Here is a 20103-nt window from a genome sequence, read left to right on the forward strand (position 1 = left end):
ATATAAACAAGCAGAAGGTGGTCAGAAAGGAGGCAATTACAAAACCAGTAACATGCTGCTGGAGCTGTAAAGTAAGAAAACACCCTCAGCAGGGCGGGAGTTTGTTGTCCCAACAACAAAACTGCGTTGGCATTTTGAATTTGACTCCCCGATTTGAGCTACTATATAATAATAATAATAATGATGATGATAATAAAAGTAATAGTAATAATAATAATAATAACAGTAATAATAATAGGCTGATATTTAATGCAAACCAAAAGCCTCTATCTGAACTGTATAAGCGAATTGAATAAAAAACTATCCACCTCTGGGAGATTCCTCCAGGTATTGAAAATAATAAACTGGAATGTGTTTTTTAACATCTTAAACAAGATGGTGTGTGTGGTGTATGTGTGTGGGCATGTTGGTGCTCTGATAGCGCTGAGAAGCCCATTCAGTGCTCCAGTATATTTTTATAGGCCACATTTAATTTCAGGGACCCTTAACCGCATAAATGAGCAAAGCCTAAACTCCATGTGAGTAATAATAATAATAATAACAACAATAATAATAATTTAATAATAATAATAAGTGGAGTTATTCTGATTATATGTATTTGGTTGGAAACTTTCCTTGAAACATGTATCAGCTTTACAAGCAGCGGCCAAAAAATTAAAATTAAAATTAACAAAAACAAAAAAAGGCATAAAATGATGAAATAATCTCCAAACATTTGGACGTAGGCTGTCGGTAGGCAATACATCATTTTCTCATTTCGGGGATGCATCAGTTCACTTGTCAGCAGCCTGCGCGGACTCCAAGTGTGTATTATTTCTTTGTGAAGGCCCGCTGTGCGCGGACATGGCTGCAGCTTCGTGCTGCTGCCGTCAGCCGCTGATCTGCATGCAGGGGTGACAGGTCGCACTGGCACAGGTACACTACTCTAATAAAACAGCTCTCACCGGCTAACACACAGCGACACATCAGTGTTACTGAACAGTGACTGTTTCAGGGTCGTGTCCCGCACACTAGATAAAAAAAAAAAGCAGAAACACCTCTAAATCTGAGCTTAAGCGCGTCTGCGTCTCCGACAAACCATTCTGCACAAATGTAAGCGTGTCAGTGTAGAACTCATACTAATGCTGATCCTAGAATCGGGACAAATGGAAACAAGCAGCAACGAAAAAAAAGAATTTCCTACAAATGTCCAGTCACAAATAAATAAATAAACAAAAAGAAAACAGGAAAATATAGAAAAATAAATTAAATCCGACTATTGGCGCAAATAAGCGGCTGCTGAAAAATTCCATTTATTCCATACCATTAGCATCCCAAAAAGAGAGTCAAACAGAGCTGATGTGCTGCCGCCACATTGTTTTTGCATATTTCAAAGTAATCACCTCTAGTAGTAACAGCACACACACACACTTTAAAAATCTGCCTGAACCTGTCATAGACACTAAATGCAAATAAGCAGGATACCTTTTCTACTGGTTAGTTGAATGTGTTAAATGTCCTGGAGATATGTGCGCACGAGTGGATGCATGTGTCTGTGTGTCTACATGTGCGCGTGCGGGCATGTGTGCGTGCACGCGGGGGGCTCTTCTCTGAACGAATCCGTTCCGTGTTGCGCGTTCGAGTCCGCCTCTCCGCGCCCCTGCTTCCCATTGACGCACTTTTTAAGCGTCTTCCCCCTTCTCCACCTTAAGGCGAGCAGCAGCGGCAGCGACCAATCACCATGCCATTACAGCCTTCAGAGGAAGCTGTTTATGGGGCTGCAGCGCTAATTAGGCTCATGAACTAACAAATCTGCCTGCACGAAGCCGGCGAGGAAAACGATCACATCCATGGATTAGTCTGGGAGTAGCCGAGCACTTTTTATTTTTTGGCTTCTTCGACACTGCCCGCCGCCCTTTCCCAACTTGTTTACTGCGCAGAAACTTTCCCCTTTTTTTCCTTGGGTGTGGAGTATTTTTCAAGCAAGAGCGCCTACGACAACTTTAACCTAAACTGGGGAATCTGGACTATCAGACCATGTTTCAACCTACACCCAAGAGGTGTTTTACTATAGAGTCTTTAGTGGCGAAGGATAATCCGATACCGGCGTCCCGCTCCGAGGAGCCCATCAGGCCAGCGGCTCTCAGCTATGCAAACTCCGGCCAGATGAACCCATTTCTGAACGGCTTTCACTCCGGCGGCAGGGGCGTCTACTCTAACCCGGACTTGGTTTTTGCCGAGGCGGTCTCTCATCCGCCAAACTCTACCGTTCCAGTACATCCGGTGGCCCCGCCGCACGCTCTGGCCGCTCACCCGCTTTCATCCTCACACAGTCCGCACCCGCTTTTTGCCAGCCAGCAAAGAGACCCCTCAACTTTCTACCCCTGGTTATTACACAGATATAGGTACTTGGGTCACAGGTTTCAAGGTAAGTTGTCAAAGTATTCGACTTTGGATGAGTTTTACGCACGAACAACTACGGGCTGTAGCATTTTCTTTTCTGTTATTATTTCATTTTTGTTTTTTTGTTTTTTTAGACTGTGTTAAGCTGAGAGCAAGGTGGTGTAAAAAATATATAAATATATATTTGTAGCTGTAGCAGAACAGTTTTAAAGTGAAGCGTCGTTAAGTGCCAAAAGTAGCTTCTAAAGGTGTCGCAGCTGTAAAAAGAAATGACCTCGTAACGAATTTCTTCGATTTTGGACAAAGAAAAATAATCTATAACAAAGAAATATTTATGGCTGGGCTTGTGAGGACGCCTGCAGCTTTGGAGTATGTGTTAACGTTTTTTTGTTTTTTTTTAAATTGAAATTCTGACATGTTTGTACACCGGTAGTCTGCAGGTTATATATAGCGCATGATCTATATCCAGAAACGCAATGAAAGCATTTCGCTAGTCTGCGGTTTAAACCTGTTACAGCAGGTTTTTTGTTTTTAGTTTTTTTAGTTTTGTTTTTTTAAAGAAATAAATACATTTTTATTTGAGCTAAACGTGTAATTATATGATTATGCTGTTTCTAAATTTCTGAACCTGACATCAGACAAAATATGAGTAAATTGTAAATTTATTGTTTAAGTTGGTTTGGCCTGAGAACTTTTCTATTGTTGATTTCGGGTGCTGAATTTGTGGTATTTTTATGTGATCGTTATTATTAATAATATTATTACTGAATATTATTTTTATTTGTTTGATTTGGTTTGGTTTGTTTTTCCTGCAAGTGACAGCGCTATTTTTTTATTTTTTATTTTACTGGAATATATTTTCAGTTTAATTTCTAAGCTGGTTTTGGGTGTTGTCGATTTACAGTTTGTTCACAAAAAGCTAATTTAATTAAGTCCAGGATTATACGTCTGCTTTATTTGTTTCCCTCTTCTCTTCACACGGAAGGACTGACAGATATTAAAAGAAGAAACCTTCAGTAATGATTAATTTAAACACACACACACACTTTCATAAATACGGCGTGTGGCTTTTTATTGACTAATGTCCAGCTTCTTTTTGGACTTTATTATCGTCCTCTTTTATAGTCCCTCAAGAGACTGCAGTCCTCTAGCTGCGCCCAGGCCTGTTGTTTCTTATGGAATAGTTAACATCTTATAAAATATACATATATATTTGAATACGTCACTGAGGATCCTCACTTTCTGCTCGCTTCCAGGTAATGAAACGAGTCCAGAGAGCTTCCTTTTGCACAACGCGCTGGCCAGAAAGCCCAAAAGAATCCGGACAGCGTTTTCACCTTCGCAACTCCTGCGGCTCGAACACGCGTTCGAGAAAAACCATTATGTGGTGGGAGCAGAAAGAAAGCAGCTCGCCCACAGCCTTAGCCTCACAGAAACTCAGGTAAGAAGCACTGGATTTTACTCGACATTCCGCCCTCTCTCTCTCCACTCACCTGCTCTCACTTTGTGTGTGTGTGTTTTTGTTTCAGTGCTGCTTCTCAGCGCGTCGTGTCGTGTTTTTGGCTTTTAGGAAATCCCCACTTTCATTTTACAGTGATTCGAGAGATTATTATTGATTATTATAGAAGCTGACTGTGTTGTGGTGCTTGTCCTGGAGGACGGTGTGTTACTTTTTATGTGTTTGGTTGTTGTTTTTTTTTAACGTGGTACCGTGCGTCATGGAGCCTTCAATCAGGCCTGTAAAACGTGTGCGTATTTACGCGCGGCACTAAAGCGGGGTGTTATCATTTGCTTATCATTTGCCAAACAATAACGCGAAATTATCAGGTGGCACACCGTTTCCACGTTGTCATTTGAAGACAGAGGCTTTCTGCTGGAGCCAGTCCACAGTCATTGTGTAGGCCTAACCTCATTCCAGGAGGGGGTTGAATTACTTTGTTTTGGGGTGGGGGGGGGAGAGAATGTTGCCTTTTCAAAATGGAGGGCAAATTAACCAGTTAACCATTTTATAGGGTAGGAGATACAAAGAGCGAGGCGGGTTCAGTGAATTCCCCCTGCCATATTTAAGATGCTGTTTGAGCCCATCAGCCTGCTGTCTTTTGTCCGCTGTGTCTCCTTTATACGGCGGGGCCTTTTGGAGGAGCTGAAGGGAGAAATGAACCGTCACCTACTTCAATTAGCCCACTGAAGGCTTATTAAACGCACCTCGGTTGCCATTAAAGAGCTGAAAGGGCTGCACAGCGACAAAACAGGAACAGATAATTTATCGATTTAGATGTTGTTAATTCCCCCCACGGTACCGATTATTAACAAATCCACTTAGAGGAGCGTGTGGACATATATGTTAAACGTGCCTCAGAGACATTTATTTCTGTTGACATCCACATGCTGACATTTTTGTTTTAAAATAAAATCTAAAAAAATAATAAAATAAATTTCTGACCTACTTTGGGTATGGCGTCAAAGTTTCTGCGCGCATTAAAACAGTAGTGAATCTTATTTAATAAAATATTCTATTTGTGTCACAGCTCCTTGTCTCATTTTCCTTTTTCCCTCCCCACAATTTTAAGGCGTGATGTAGAAAAGACTCTGTCCTGTTATATTGTTAATAGAATTGGGGTTTGACCTTTTTAAGGCGGAAGTCGCTCTTTTTTATGTGAGTTAATAAGAATAATTGGAGCAATTAACAATGACATGATTTTTAATGGCATGTATTCGTGCTGTACTGGAACTATAATTGATGTTTGTTTATCCTGGCGGCTGTTTCCTTAGGTGCAGGTCACATTTTGCCTTTTTTTAAAAATTATTGTTATTTCTGCTGAACTCTCTGCTTCTTTTTAGCCATGCTATCCTATTCACGCTTGGTTTTACGCACTGGCCAATCGCGGTTTATCTCGTGATACTGATACGGGTTTTTCTGGTCCCCCCCCCCTTCTCTATGCAGGTAAAAGTGTGGTTTCAGAACCGACGGACGAAGTTCAAGAGACAGAAGTTGGAAGAGGAGGGCTCGGAGTCTCAGCAGAAGAAGAAAGGATCGCATCACATAAACCGGTGGAGACTGGCGACTAAACAGGCGAGCCCGGAGGAAATTGATGTCACTTCGGACGATTAAAATAAAGACTATGCGCCTGAATGAAGGAGGACATGGATACAGGATGCCGTGTAGAGACAAGTGAGAGGGTACAAAGCCAATGTCACATTTCAGATCTCCGGAGACCGGCAGCTGAGGGTGAGACAAGCCCGACTGACACTGCTGTCACCACGCGGGTCTGTCAGTCCGAGTGACCCAGGGAAATGTGACCGACAGTGTCTCAGTCCACCTACCTGAACCCTTTCTCGCACCAACCACCACTACTACCCCTCTTCCCCCACCCTCCCCCGCCTACAACCAACACCTAATTATATTTTTCTCCAATTCACATTGGACGTTTGCACTTCAGAAGGCTTTTATTATTATTTTTTCCTCCTCTTATTTTTTTAAACAAAAAAAAAAAAAATCGTTTCCACGTAAGATATACCAAAACACCAAACTGCTTTTTTTTTTGTAAAACTTGAAATGCATGGTCTAGGTTTTTTTTCTTCTTTTTTCCTGGTAGCTGTTTTTAATTTGACGAGTTTTCGCAAACCAAGGAAAAACAGAAACAATAACAACAAAAAAGAGGAATAATCAGTTTTGTTTCTAACTCTATTTTCAAACAGAGAGATGTCGTGCTTCTTCCTTTTTACAATGTGTGCAGTCTTTAATTAATGATTCTCGTGTAAAAGTGATTGTGAAAACATATGAAGTAGCGGTGCTGCGTTATGGTGTTTATTTTTAATTTTTTTTAAGGAAAGAAAAGTGGAATTTCGATGAAAAAAATGACATCTTTCTATAAAAAAAATAAAAAATAAGTGAATCAGACCACAGACAAAGTACTTAAAGGGAAGGTATCAGGACATTCCTTTAACCTAAAGCTTTACCAATGTGTCGCTGTGGCCCCCACACAGGCTTCTGTCAGGACTTGACCCTCCAGTGAAAGTTGCAACGAAGGACTAAAAAGCAAGAATTGACAAAGACAGGAGAGAGAGCAAAAATAAAAAAGCACTGAGCGTTATTCCATGTACAGAAATGCTAAAAAAAAGTTAATGTTTCTGTTAAACCCGCTTTTACAGAATGTAAATACTTTTTGTGTTTGTGTTAAGTTTGCTACAATTTTAACACAAAGTATACTTCCAAGAAGTATGTAATTGTCAATATTTTGTCAATAAAGTTTTATCAATATGTCGCGCGCAGTAAAAGTATAGGCTTTTGATTACGGAAAGCAACCTTAAGGTTTTTTTTTCTTTTTTCTTTTTTTGGAAATGCGCAATCATTTAGCGCACAGCGAGGCGCGCTGATGTGGCGTTTATAGGATGATTTAAAAAACAAAGAGAGGAAAAATTCTGCAGCATGTAATTTGTTTTCCTCAGCCCTGCATTTGTTTCTCAGTCTGACATAGAAAGCATTTTTTTTTCCTCCAGGAGCTGCAGCGTCTGCTCCGCTCCGGCTACAAAGAGTCCCTACAAGCTTTTGTGAAAGTGCAAATCAGTTTGGGCAATTATCATGCGAGTAATATGAGGGGGGGAAAGGGGATGCATTGCCCAGTGGTCCACTTTAATCTCTTAATCCACGGATCCAAGGGGGGCTTGGTTGGACATAATTTAGTACAATCTGACTACCCCTCACGACGCGATAAGGGAAGGTTGCAATGTGCCGCAAAAAATGGGATCTTTGTTTAAAATCTTGTCTTTTAGGCTCCAATCGTGCTGCAAGCTGCTGCTTTGGACCGAGCGGAAACATTACAGGACTTCTTTTTTGGAGTCCGTGGGCGCATTAAAAAAGAGAAAGAGATGCAGGAAACGATTTCTCATTTAAACACAAACAAACCAAACAACAAAACCACGAAAGCAGAAAGAAATCTTAACAAATTGAAACTAGATTATGATGGTTTTTGTTTGTTTCCTCGGGAACAGCACAGCAAACCTAACTTCGGTGTTTCTCGCGGAGGTGCACGTGTTTGTTTAATTGTTTCATAAAGTAAAAAGTGGTGTTTTTGTGGTTTGGGTTAGGAAGGAGGGGGGCATGGCATATAGGGAATTCTTAATCGGCCCATAGATTATAACAGCAATAAAAATCTATAGAGAATACCATTAGCTTTGGAGAAAAAAAACCCTAAAAGCTTTATTACAAACCCAGCTTTGAAATAGGGGGGATTAGAGGACTGAAAGGGTCCCACAATAGTTAGAAGAAAAGGTTTCATGCTAATGAGGTTAATGCCCTTTGTATCTCCGGACTCCACAACTTCATTACTCCTATCTCGGGCAACACCGAGCGGCTCAGAGCTTCACAATCCACTCGAGCTTTTCCCTACCCTGCCTATAAAGAAGGATTTGATAGCAGTCCTGTTCAAACTAGATAATTATATCTTTTCAAGTTGGAATTAAGATAAAGAAAGTGCAGTGGAGGCGGTGAGCCTTGATCCGCCGCAAACAAATTTGGCGCACCCCCCCCACACACACCCACCACCACACATACACCCCCTCCTCGTGTGCGCCTGCATGGACACACAGGAGACAGGACAGGCTTCTCATTAGAGCCTGGCACAATTTTGATTAATTTAAATGCGTTTGATTTCAACCCCTCTCTCTTAAAAGAAACTAGTGCATGGAAATAATTTTTGATCTTATTTTTGAAATTACGTTTTGTTTTTTTTAAGCTACAATATCCAAAAATCTGCTTCACCAAATTAAAAGCTTCCAGTGGGTGTATTGTATTTTAATTTGTTAAATAAAATTAGAAGAGACTCTTTATTTTGAAAGTGCATATTACTACATAAAAAATTAAAATTAAAATAATAAAAAGCTGTAGGCGGAGGTGGAGTGGGGGATTATTTTCTGTAAAGCAGTCTGGGTAAAGACATCTTCCTAACAAAAGCGCGCATGCGGCTTCCGTAATATTTAGGTTTTTACGTCTGAGAAATTCAAGGCGCTCTTCTTTTCAGGTCCTGGCATTTGTTAGAGGACGATCAGGTGCAATTTGAAACTAAGGTCACATGAATATAATTACTTTGGACAGAACTCAAACAGCGTGCGCGCGTTATGAGTTGAAGTGGGCCCTCACGTATTAGATCCTTCTCCCAGACGCTCGTGCTGTGCGTTAAGGGCCAATTGTGGGGACCTTTGGTGACCCGCTTATCTAAACTGAAACTGCCCCTCTCGGTCCGGGGGCTAAACTCCCTCATAAATCATCACAAGTCCACGCGCAATTTGGTTCTTGCGTAAATTTTGGACATTTTGGAAACGAGCTCCCGCTGCATCAAACATTTAGCGCGCAACGTGAAACGATTATCCACCACTGAAAAGAGTAGTCGGTCCTATCAAGTGACCCCACTGACCCAAAACCTTTAATCTGCAATTAGTAGGTATAATTACGTCCGCTGACACCACTAATGTGAATAGTGGCCGAGGGAGGGAATAAGCGGAGGACAGGCTCGGTATTAGCGCGCAAAGTCAATAATTGATCGAGCTGGAATCTCTTAAGTCGGAAGAAGTGGCTTCTGAAAGGATGGATTTGGATAGTTTGTCAACACGTCGTCTGCCAGAGGAGTTTCATTTCGAAGAGCATCTCGTCGGGGGCAAAATGAATGTCTGTGAGGTGGCACCTGTAGGCCGACCCCGTTACAGACCCAACGTCAGGCCTAACTTGATCTGTCCTGTTTCACAAATTGCCTCTGAAATTGATCCTTGAAACGAGAGAATGAACCCCGCACAATTCCCCTGGCCTCGACATAAGGTGCAGCGATAAATATACAAGACTAATGAGCAATTACCATACAATCACTCTTCAAATAGCTTACATAATAACAAATTAAACATCCACGCCTCGGATTCAGTTTCTTTCTTTATTATTAATAACGAAGGAGTGGCGGTTGCAGCCACGATGTGCTCGGATGATTATGTTTTCCGAACCCAGCAATTTCCAATTTGCCATCGGGTACAGTCAGCGGTTATTGACTCGGACTAACTAGTCTACCGACTTTCAGGGGCATGAACACAGCTGGGCAGAAGTGGCGATCAGATTTTGAACGAGGTGAGGCGTTTAAGAGCAGGATTAAACACGCAGACACTCACGAAGCGCTCCTAAAGGCATCACAGCTGCCTGCTGCGTTTCCTGACATGACAATGAACTTGTTAGCGTTTGAGATCCTATACTGGAAAAAAAAAATCAACATATTGTTTAAAAAAATAAGGAAAAATGACAAAGCTGTAAGATATAAATATGCTGACTGTTCTTTAAAAAGAAAAGAAAAGAAAAAGAAAGAAACAAAAAGACACTTGAGTTAATGTATTCAAGGCAGGTCGACATCGTATACACACACACACACGCACACACACTAAGAGCCTGGCACCAAAATGTGATTGTTAATAGATGAACAAAGCCAAGTGGCACATTACAAGCTGCTCTGACAGGCCCATGCAAAGTTTCACTCACTGGGTTTTGGTGCTCCATTGCCCATGTTCACCGAGGTCACCACACACACACGCTCGTCACATGACCTACAAGTGACAAATGGTCATTTCACTATGAAATATTCATTGCATTTCAGAAACAGTAAACTTTATTTTTTTCCACCTGCACAATGGCCGCCCTCCCCCTCTGTCAGGCCTCAGTCCCATCATGCCTTGCGCCCTGCATTTGCAGACACCACCAGCATATCTGTGTGCTCCCCTCAGTAACCACACTGCACAGGCACAGCTCAGTTTGGAAGGCCTCAGAAACTTTATTAGCTGTTTTTTCCCCCGTCTTCCTTAAACTCTTCTTATTATAATTGGCTGCAGCAGTAAACACCTATTTTTCCATGCATTAATATTCTTATGGCAAACTGCAATGCCAGAGATTCCTAATGCTTATTTTCTCTAACGATATAGGGGCAATTTGGGCTGTAATTTGAGGCCGTTTCATTTGCATATAAGTGTTTCCCACATATCCACCACCAGCTCTGAAGAGAGCGATTGTCGACCCCTTGTCCTCTGAAGTTCCAACCTCCAAACATTTTATAGGTTGTATCTGCAAGCAGCATTCCCTTCAGCTCGCTAATGTGTAACACATGGCGGACTGTACACCTGATAAAATACCTCAGGGGCGCTGCAGTTTGGAAAATCCTCAATTCGCTCTCTAAATAAAACAAACAATGGCCTCACTAAATATATCACATGTGCCTGCTGAACTATTTTGTGTCTCTTGACCTGCAAGTCCCCTCCCACATCATCAGCACTGACACGGCTCTGTCTGTTTGCAGGACGCAGCTTGCAGGTACTTTTGAAAATACTGCCTGATTTTATGACCTCCTGCTTTTAGAATAAACAGGCTGTAGTGCTACGGCTTGCTGAAGCTCCATTGCTCTTGTGTGTGTGTGTGTCTATGTAAGCTGCTGGTTCTCCTGTCCGTGTTTTATGTCGCTCCATGTGAGGGTATGGTCACATGCAATTAAATTAGCTCACTTCTAAAAGTGGACTTTTGAGTCCACTTCCCCTCTGCTACTTCATCCCTGTGAAATCGCTGCAAATGTGGCTACAATTAGAGCTGAAGTGTAACATAGCTCCCAGAGCATGGGTTACAGAGCAGACAGGTGAAATTGTGGGCACCTGTTCTTCTGCCCCCTCAAAGCTTCGCTGTGTCTCCCCCTTTTGGTGACTGGGAGGGAGCAAAATCTGGCCCCCCAAAAACATGAAATATCAAGTTACTTTGGGCTGAATCTGACAGCAGTGGAGTGCTTAGTGTCTGGGAAGTGAAGCAGCAATAAAATACTAGTGGTCTTTGCAGACAGGGGGTTGCATGCTCTTGGGTAGCGGATGGTGCATCGCTTTTCCTTATTCCTTTTCAACGCAGGAGTCAACTGAGCCCATGACACACATTTAAAATGTAACTTTAGATGTTTGGATTTTTCATTAAGTGGCTTTAAAATAGACTGTTGGCAAACAAGAGAAACATTAGCCTGAAGTAAAGCACATATCAGTAAATACTACTGGTACTGTAGCCTTAAATAGTTTTGTTAACACTAAAAAGAAATGGCACAGTTTCAAAGTGGAACTGTAAACTATTGCATTGGACCACCCTATGGTAAGGTGAAAAATTATTATTCTACTTTGTTTTATAGCCTGAGCTATAGTTGATCATAACACAAATAATTATATGATAACATTAATATAGAAGTACTTTTTGAGTGATAGAAGAAATACTTTTCGGTGGCGCTATTTTGATGTTTCCTTTACCAGATAATTAATTTGCTTGTGAAACAAGTGGGCAATGTATAAAAACTAGCAATAAATTGAGCTTTAAGCAACGATAACCTGCATATTTTTTTAATTTTGCAAACTATCCGTGAACATTTTGTTGATGGTACTGTAAAGCTGGAAATGATGTTTATAAATCTTTGTAGAAGTTAGTAAACACACAGCAGTGCTACTATAAACATTACTTACATGGCTATTCTAAAAGTCGAAGCTTATGTTCTTAATAATTGTATTAAATAACTTAAAACTAAGAAGGTAAGGTGGGCAGTGGCGTAAATTATAAGAATGTGAGCTTGGGGCGGGGGGGGGGGGGGCTGCTTACTTATGCTAGCATCTTGGTATTTTTTGAAATATTGTTGCTTAAACAGACACAAATTAGTCACTTCCTGTTTAAGAAAAAAATAAAAATATAGTAATTATATACATATATATATATATATATATATATATATATATATATAGTGAGAATAATGTCACTGATCACTGTGTTTCTCTGTGATGCCAGTAGTTATGACAAATCTACAATATTTTGGTGCCCTGAGAATTAGAACAAGCTTAGCGATCAGTAATGAAAGCTTTACTACAATATTTCTCTTATCAGTTATGACACCATGCATTATACTATATATAATTTTAAAAAATGTTGAAAGGTCTTTCTTTTTTAATATCTAGAATTTTAGGTGTCCCATAAATAAAATTGGATTGAATAAAATTATTTTTTTTCTACATATAAATTAATTATATAACTATATTACTGCCTTAATAATGATTGGTAAACAGGAATAATTATCCTATGTTATTAGTAAATAATTAATCCCGTAATTGTTGAATTAACTATCTATTTACCATTTAACAACAAAGGTCATTATGAAGTGTTTTGACATTTCTGCTTGTGTGTGTGTTGATATATTTGGTGTGAGTTAAAAACCGAAGTGTGGCTCCAGACTGAAAATATTTACCAGCTCATTCTGCACATTTTCACGCTTTAGTTTGGAATATGGAGCTTTTACCCTCCTTTCCAAATTACCCTCAGTCAAAACTGGAGAATGACAGGCAACACTGACCAGACCACTTTATTCTAATTTACAACAGGCAGTTTTCATAACACACCAGAAGGGGTTTCTTGACACTCTGTAATTCATGGTAATTCATGACGTTTCAGCTGCTTCACGCGACGTCTTCATGAATGCTGATCCAACTCTTACGCCAGCTCTCATTAGCTTCTCATACAACACTGAAGTCATTTGTGGCATCAATGCGACGGCGTGCCAACTCTCTGGTCAGTTCTGTCATAATAGCCCACCTCCCCCTCTGCGCAACAGACACTTGAAGTTGGTTTAAACATGACTAATATTCACAAACAATATTTTCCGTGGAGGACTGTGTGTGCGTGTCTTGTATGAGCGAGTATGCATTTGCGGTTTGGTAGTGGGTGTCTCTGCGTTCTCTGCTCCATCGTGGAAAAATACCGTCCGACAAAACAGTCTGTGGCTTTGTCTCGAGAAATTGAATGTCCTCGGTCGTGGCTAAATACACATCGTTATGTTCAGCACAAACACCTAACAAAAGAAGTGGTTTTGTCTCATGAGCCCGAGGGCTGCAACTTCAGCTGAGATCAAGCACACAAACATGGAAGTAATATACAGAAGATGAGGCTGGAAAAAGTACGAGAAGCTTCATGTTTGTTACGTCTTTCCTATGGTGGCAGATGTTCTTGAATTCCCTGCTGGAAAACCGTGCGGGCCATGTGTTCCAAATGTGTTACGGCAGGGGGAAAAATACAGTGTGCTGAAGTGTCTGACATCTAAACACTGACATGTTTAAGCAACGCAGAAAGACAAGAAAAGGCTTTTAGTGCAGGTTTCAGTGTGACTGCTTGGAGAGCTGGAGCCTTGCTTGACAGGCGGTGTAAATGATTGGTGGCAGTAATTCAGTTTGTGACACCTATTATGGGCCAATGAACAACTTAGCACCTCCACAGAGAAACTGACCTAAATTACTCTTGCTGATCATTCACTCCCATTCACTCATAATGTTCTTCCTCTGCACAGCTTAGCTATTTATTGAAAGGAGAGGGATGCTGTCTAAACATCTCAAGTGGAGTTTGTGAGAGCCACCTTCTAATTAATAACAAGCATAACTCGGTTTACGTAAGCTTAAGGTGAAATAATTACCTCTCCACAGGCAGCAGCACAGAGAGACTTTGAAGTCTGACCAGCGTTGGCTGGGAACTCTCCAACTTCGACGGTTGTGCAGCACTCCATTATGCATTAGCAGCAACCGAGAAGTGCTCTGTGCTTCACCTGACTCTAACTGGTGCTAACGCTTGCTGGCTAAAGCGCCTTCAACCATATAATTGCATGCAGTGTGAACATATGAGCACTAAATGCATGTAACCCACAGAAATGAGGGGCGGGTTGACTGTGAAGCCACGCGATGTGCGCATCAGCACCTCAGACGAGCGGGCAGAATAAACAGGTGCAACGCCGAGTGTGGAATATATAAACGAGGCAATGGCAATCTATGTCTTTTCAAGTCCAATTACAACGACAGCTAAAGCCACAGCACCTGGTCTTGTTGAAGCTTTTTGTCCCCCCCCCCAATACAAGCACGCATGCACACACAGGCTGTTCTATGTGTTTATGAGTGAGGTATAATGGTAGCGGGGTGTGTAAGTGCTGCAGGTTATTTTGTATTTGGAGGTGAGGACATGGCAAATCAGACCACTTCACACATGAAAGGCAGGAGTAGGTTCATTTAATTCTCTGTGCCTCTCTTAGCCTGGATCTCGCTGTCCTTTTAGGGGGACTCCAGAGGCTAGTTAAAAGGTGTCTGATTCTCACCATGAATCTAATTAGATCTCTGACTGAGGTCTTAACATCTCCTTTGAAAAAAAAAAGAAGAAGAAGAAGAAAAAAGAAATGCATGGAGGAATAAGGTGCTAAAGCACATAGCCCCTCGCCTCCACTGCACCTTGGCCTGAGCTGTCCCCCTGCTCCCTCCTTTTCAAGAGAAAAACAAAGTCCTGCAGGCTAATGAAGTTTGTAATTAAGGAGATTCTGTCAGGCTGAATGAGTAATTAGGACGTAGTTTCTCAGGGGTGTTAATGGTGGTCAGGCTCAGTGGAGCATAGGCTGCATGTATGGCCAAAGAGAGCACTCTTTCATACCTCACCAGCAAGCGGAAGGGGGGGGGAGACGTGAGCCCGTTTTCCCCTTGATTTAGACCTGTTGTCTCTCAGGGAGGGGACTGTTTGGTGCACTTGCCGTGTAAGATGTGCAGTGTTATTTAAGATCAGTAGACTGAGTGGTTGAGGAGAAGCTGTCCTTCTTCCCTCCAGATTGTCACGTTCAGGCATGTCTATAGGAAACATGAGTGCATTCGCAGCCCAACTAATTTGCTATAGATTTCTGACGTATTGTGAAATCAGATATAATTTGAGGCAAATGGCTGCGGGAGAGGACCACGCGCTGTTCCTGGTGAAGACATCTCCGTTCTAATTATCACATTTACTTCAGATTGGTTGACTGTGCCGCTGATAAAGAAAGTTCACCTGGCCTCAATTAACTATATTTATCTCAGATTATCCCTCCATGAGATTTCTGCTCTGGCGAAAAGATTAGCGTTATTAAGAGTCGCATATGCAGGATGAATACATTTTCAGACAAAGTGACATCTCTTAAGGATGAGAAATTAAATCAATGAAATGGGAATCAAAAGGAAGTTGCTGCATGTACTCGGGATTCTTCAGCCGCCTTTTTTTTTTTTTCATAAAAATTTCTCCTGCTGTAATATCACAGCTTGCATGCGCAGATACGCTGTTTTCAAATTGAAAACTAAATTTAATAATTGTTTAATTCTTATCTGAAGTTATCTACAATCAAATTTGCTCACCAGAACAGAGAGGTGAGATTTACTTAAAGTCGCGATTTGGATTTGCAGTAATAGAGCACATTAGCGTGAGCACACTGAAGCCAGATCAGAGTGTTTACAAACTGACGTCTTTGACAGATACTGTAGAAGGAGTCTCACCAGAGGCTGATCTCTGGTTAACCTCTACATTCTCTAAAATCATTTACACAGTTTAAACTGGGAAACGTCCTGCTGTGAGGCACAACACCTGGGCTTTGAACCCGTGACCTCACATCTGAGTGCTCTCGCTGAAGCCCCCGCTGCCTCCCGGTCAGCTGGAGGATCAGCACGGACAGACAGACCCAGAACTCTTCATTTCCTGTTTCGCCTGCAACTACAAAAAAAAAAGCAAAGAAAAGAAGAAAGAAGCTACCTGTGTTACAGGTAACCAAAGCACGACCCTTGCGAGGACAAGCTATGTTTTTCCTGTGCTGTGGGTAAAAGGCCAGAAGGAAAACAGAAAGCGAACAATGTGGTCATTCCAGATATTTTTACGTATTCAAAGATAATAAAAGAGACTTTAAAGTAATATCGTTCCAGATTTTTCCACTTTATTGACATTTTTTGTTGCCTTAGAATTGCTCCCGTGGACCAAAAGGGGATAAGACAGATCTCAGTTGCAGACTCATTACAGGTTAAGTAGCGCAGGGGTTTGTCAGCTCCAGGCAGACCTACGTGGATGAGGCCTTCTCATGCAGGCTACTTCCTCACACATTAGTCTTCAACCAAATTACTCTGAGCGGAGGCTCTGCCCAGTCCATCCCTCATCGACCTCTCTCCCCTCTGCGCTGCAGGCAGGGCTGGAGATAAAAAAAAGCTGAAAACTGGCTCTAGGAATCCTAAATATTAGTGGTTGTAAATCAGCCCCCAGTGGCCTATGAATAGCAATTATCTTTTTTTGCACTAATAAATCCCCCTAGTCACAGATAAGATGGTTTCCTTCCCTAACCCGCAGTAAAAACAGCTAAGTATCGAGCAAGCAAAAATGGGAGGGGTACAGCAAATAAATGAGGGCTCTTTAGCAGTGGATTACACTCAGTCATAAGAGGGAAAAATATAGTCTTTTGTAGTGGTGGTGCACAGCATATGAATCGAGAGGGGAAAAGGCGTATGATCACAGGACTTTAGGAATTCAGATGATATCAAGGAGCAAGCCTGAGCTCTTATCAGCCTTATCAATACCTGCTAAACATGATTCCCTTCAGTGCGCGCTGAGTTTCGGCTGGTGGAAGTGCTGAGATTTCCTGAAAATGTCACTGGAGGGGGAGGAGAGGGAACATAGTGAATGATTGTGAGGTTATACCAATCTGATAGGAATGCTCTTTGATTTTTATCTATAATCAGTGAGGATGGACAAGGTTTAGCCATTCTAGAGCGCTCTCGACTGATTCAGCTGAACATCCCTCAACCAGAACGCCAAACTAACTTCCTCTGTTGTTAGCACTGAGAATAAGTTCACAGTACCTCTGAACTCTACTGGGATTTCTAAGACTTTATGGTATTCATCTATAAAGGAGAAAAACACAGCAATCAGGAGCTTTTTCCTTGCCTCTTTACTCTATAAGGTGAATGAACCCTTATTCCATGTAAAGACTTAAGTTAACCTCATTAAGCTTGCTCACACACAAGACACATAATTATCCCTGAGAGGATAGCTGGTGCTAATACAAATTAGAAAGATAATTAAGCTACTGAGACTGGCCATTGCATCTCCCAGAGCATTGGACCCACAGAACCATTACGGTGAATTAGAGCCTTTGTTTACAGTCACAACAAGAGCCTTTTACCAGTGGCCATGTTTGTCAGAAGCCCCGTGTAACCTGGGTTCAAGTGCGCCGTGCTTCCTTTGGTTACTTGTGGCACATTAGTTTGGGAACACACCTCGCCCAGGTGTTTGTGCTCTACCTGCAGAATTTAATGTGAATTCCTTTCTTTGCAGCGTCAACCACAACTCCACAACGCCCCACCTCACTGAAAGCAAAGACCCCTGAGAAAAAGTGCCTGTGGGCACTCATAAAAATTCAATCTAAATGACAAACCACTTCTGAAGTGTGCAATGCGTCTGCTCCCCTCTGTAACAAGGCAGTTTAGTGCCCCGAAAAGTCATAGTAGCTACTTCAAAGATACCTTAAATGCCTCCACAAGCTAGCAGTAAGCAGTTCTCTCTTTGCCTTTGCAAACTCTCACTCATACAGGAATAATAAATCTGGCTGATTTCTACATTCCTCTTTAGATCATATGATACCCAAACAACCGGGTGAAAACTCAAACTGCTCCAGCGTGTGCACCACAAACATACATGAGCGCCGCTCAATCTGGTCTCTCCGCAGCATCGTGATTAGATCAGGGCTGAACTTTTTTGGTGAAAATATGTCAAGAGAAAAAGATAAGTACACACAGCTGGATGCATTTTAGACTGCAATTCTCTTTTGTCATAGGAAGAGCACACACTGTGGAGGGCCCAAATGAAAATGCTGTTGCATTTGAGTGAACCAAAGCAATTGTTTGTGCGTGTGGGGAGGGGGTTGTTCCACACACTCCAGCTATGCTTTAAAAATATAGCTCATAATGGCGAAAAAGTTTTTGGCCATGTACAGAGGCAAGTTTTCTTTTTCTTCCCTTTGGTGAGGGGAGTGTGGAGAAGAGGAGCACGCTGCTGGTTGTGTGCCAGCTCTGCCTCCTGTGGTTTCACGCATAACAACCTTGCATGTGCACAGCTCTAAGTAAAGCATTGATTTAAGAGGGTACTTCTTCTTTCCACAGCTTTAGCAAAACAAGCTCCTATGTTTGGATAGACCCTGTAAGCAGCTCACTGACCTGAGCAATGGGTCAGATTAAGTTGGACCCTCCCCACCACCGCCACCTTCACCCTTCCCTCCCTCCCCCTCTCCCTCCCTTCATCCTTGTCGGCCCAACGCAAAATGAGGAAAGGGAAAGTGCTCTTCAGGGCAGGCAGGCCTGCCAGCCAGGTCAAGGGAGTTGCTCAGGAAAACAGGAAACTGACAAGAGAGACAAATGACAGGTCTCACCCAACCACCCGCTGGTTAACCAGCTTGCTACAAAAGCTGATCATCCGTAATTGCTGCAAGACTTTAAAAAGCCTTTAAAATATCTGGTGAGATTTAATTAAAAAAACAGAAACTATTTTACTCCAGCAATTACCACAGCCCATTTTCCCATAACTAATTTCCAAAAGTCTACCACTAAGCTGTGGTTACCTAGCTCATTGTAGTCAGACTCATCCCAGTCCACATAAATCTGTAAATCTGTTACCACTGAAGCTCGTCTGGGACAAAGCTGGGATAATAACCTGTAAAGGAGGTCGTACAGTTGATCATGAACACAGCAAGCTCTCTATTATGGTTCACAATTAAAAGAAACATTAACTCTGAGTGGAAAAAGCAAACGGCAAACACTGTGACATGGCATCAGGCTTAACTTAAATTATCTATTGACTCTGCTGAGAGATTGTTCACAATAAGTTAGTTATATATTTCCTCTGGAGAAGTTGGAGGGAGGACTGTGTGTGCTTTCGCTCGTGTTTGTGCTTGTGTGTGAGTAAGGGGAGAGTAAGGGTTCAGAGCAGAGAAGCTGCTTTTGGCCAAAGGCAGAGATAAGCGAAGGGGAGTGGAGGTGGTGGGAGGGACGCAACGGATTGAGCCAGGCAATCAGCGAGCGATCTGAGGCGGTGTTTAGTGATGCTGTAAGATCTGCTAAACTAGCCCTAATTTCCCCTGTTGTAGGAGATGTGTGAGTTGAGGTGGAAAGGGGCAGGAGGAGGGGAGGCCTTTGGTCTGTCGGAGTGGAGTTAATCTGAACCTGGGGCAGCGCGTTCACTTTTGATGGAGGCCAGAGATTGGACGCCGAAGCGGAGGGGGAGGAGGGCCGGGAGGATGAAAGATCACCCGCACCTGCGAGGGGCTGCCGAAAGTTACAACTCACTCAAAGAGGCCTTTCTTACTGCTGCTCCATTTGTCAAAGATGATGGGCCAATAGAAGCGAGAGCTTCACTCCATTTCTGTTTTTACTGGTGGCTCATCATTTGCACTCGCTGCCATGGGATAAAGATTACACCGATTCGTCTTTTCACCACGAAATCTTTGCCAAATGCAAACTAAGTGCACATTTACAGAGTGACAAAAAAATCACCACAAGGATAAAAGAAGAGTCTTAGCGTGTTCCGCATACTCTGGCATTTAATTCTTTCTTCCATCTTTGATTCACTGCGGCCTCTTTTTGGTCTCAAGAGGTGCCTGTATGCAAAATCTCCCACAATCCTCTTGGAAAGAAATATGAAGCACCGCCCCTTTGAGGTTTGCCCTCTTTAGCCTTGTGTCTTCGTCTCGTGCGCTAAAAGAATCATCTGTGCCGAGAGTTTTCAATTAACTTACAAAGGTCCTCTCCTTCTTTGCAGCATAAAACGCTGAGATCTGACGCAAAGAGCACTCTGTCTCCACAAACCACAGCTTCATCAACAATAAGCGTCGGCAATAATTT

At 42.1% G+C, this 20103-nt stretch overlaps 1 protein-coding gene across 1 annotated transcript; it reads left to right on the forward strand.

The window, feature by feature from the left end:
• The first annotated feature begins 1661 nt into the window (after positions 1–1661).
• emx2 (empty spiracles homeobox 2) lies at positions 1662–6643 on the forward strand. The gene is made up of 3 exons (XM_084949130.1): positions 1662–2407; positions 3639–3823; positions 5327–6643. The coding sequence occupies exons 1-3, from the start codon at positions 2017–2019 to the stop codon at positions 5492–5494; spliced, it is 744 nt and encodes a 247-aa protein (XP_084805256.1). The 5' UTR covers positions 1662–2016; the 3' UTR covers positions 5495–6643.
• The last annotated feature ends 13460 nt before the right edge of the window (positions 6644–20103 follow it).

This window comes from Perissodus microlepis, chromosome 13, assembly GCF_051167445.1.
Source record: "Perissodus microlepis isolate ML-2025 ecotype Zambia chromosome 13, ASM5116744v1, whole genome shotgun sequence".
In the NCBI taxonomy this organism is placed as follows: Eukaryota; Metazoa; Chordata; class Actinopteri; order Cichliformes; family Cichlidae; genus Perissodus; species Perissodus microlepis.

What these genes read in the sequence shown, in the direction of transcription:
- emx2 (XM_084949130.1), top strand. Translation starts at nt 2,017, where the DNA reads ATGTTTCAACCTACACCCAAGAGGTGTTTTACTATAGAGTCTTTAGTG. An exon ending in CTTGGGTCACAGGTTTCAAG is followed by an intron (nt 2,408 to 3,638) that starts GTAAGTTGTCAA and finishes GCTCGCTTCCAG; the next exon opens with GTAATGAAACGAGTCCAGAG. An exon ending in TTAGCCTCACAGAAACTCAG is followed by an intron (nt 3,824 to 5,326) that starts GTAAGAAGCACT and finishes TTCTCTATGCAG; the next exon opens with GTAAAAGTGTGGTTTCAGAA.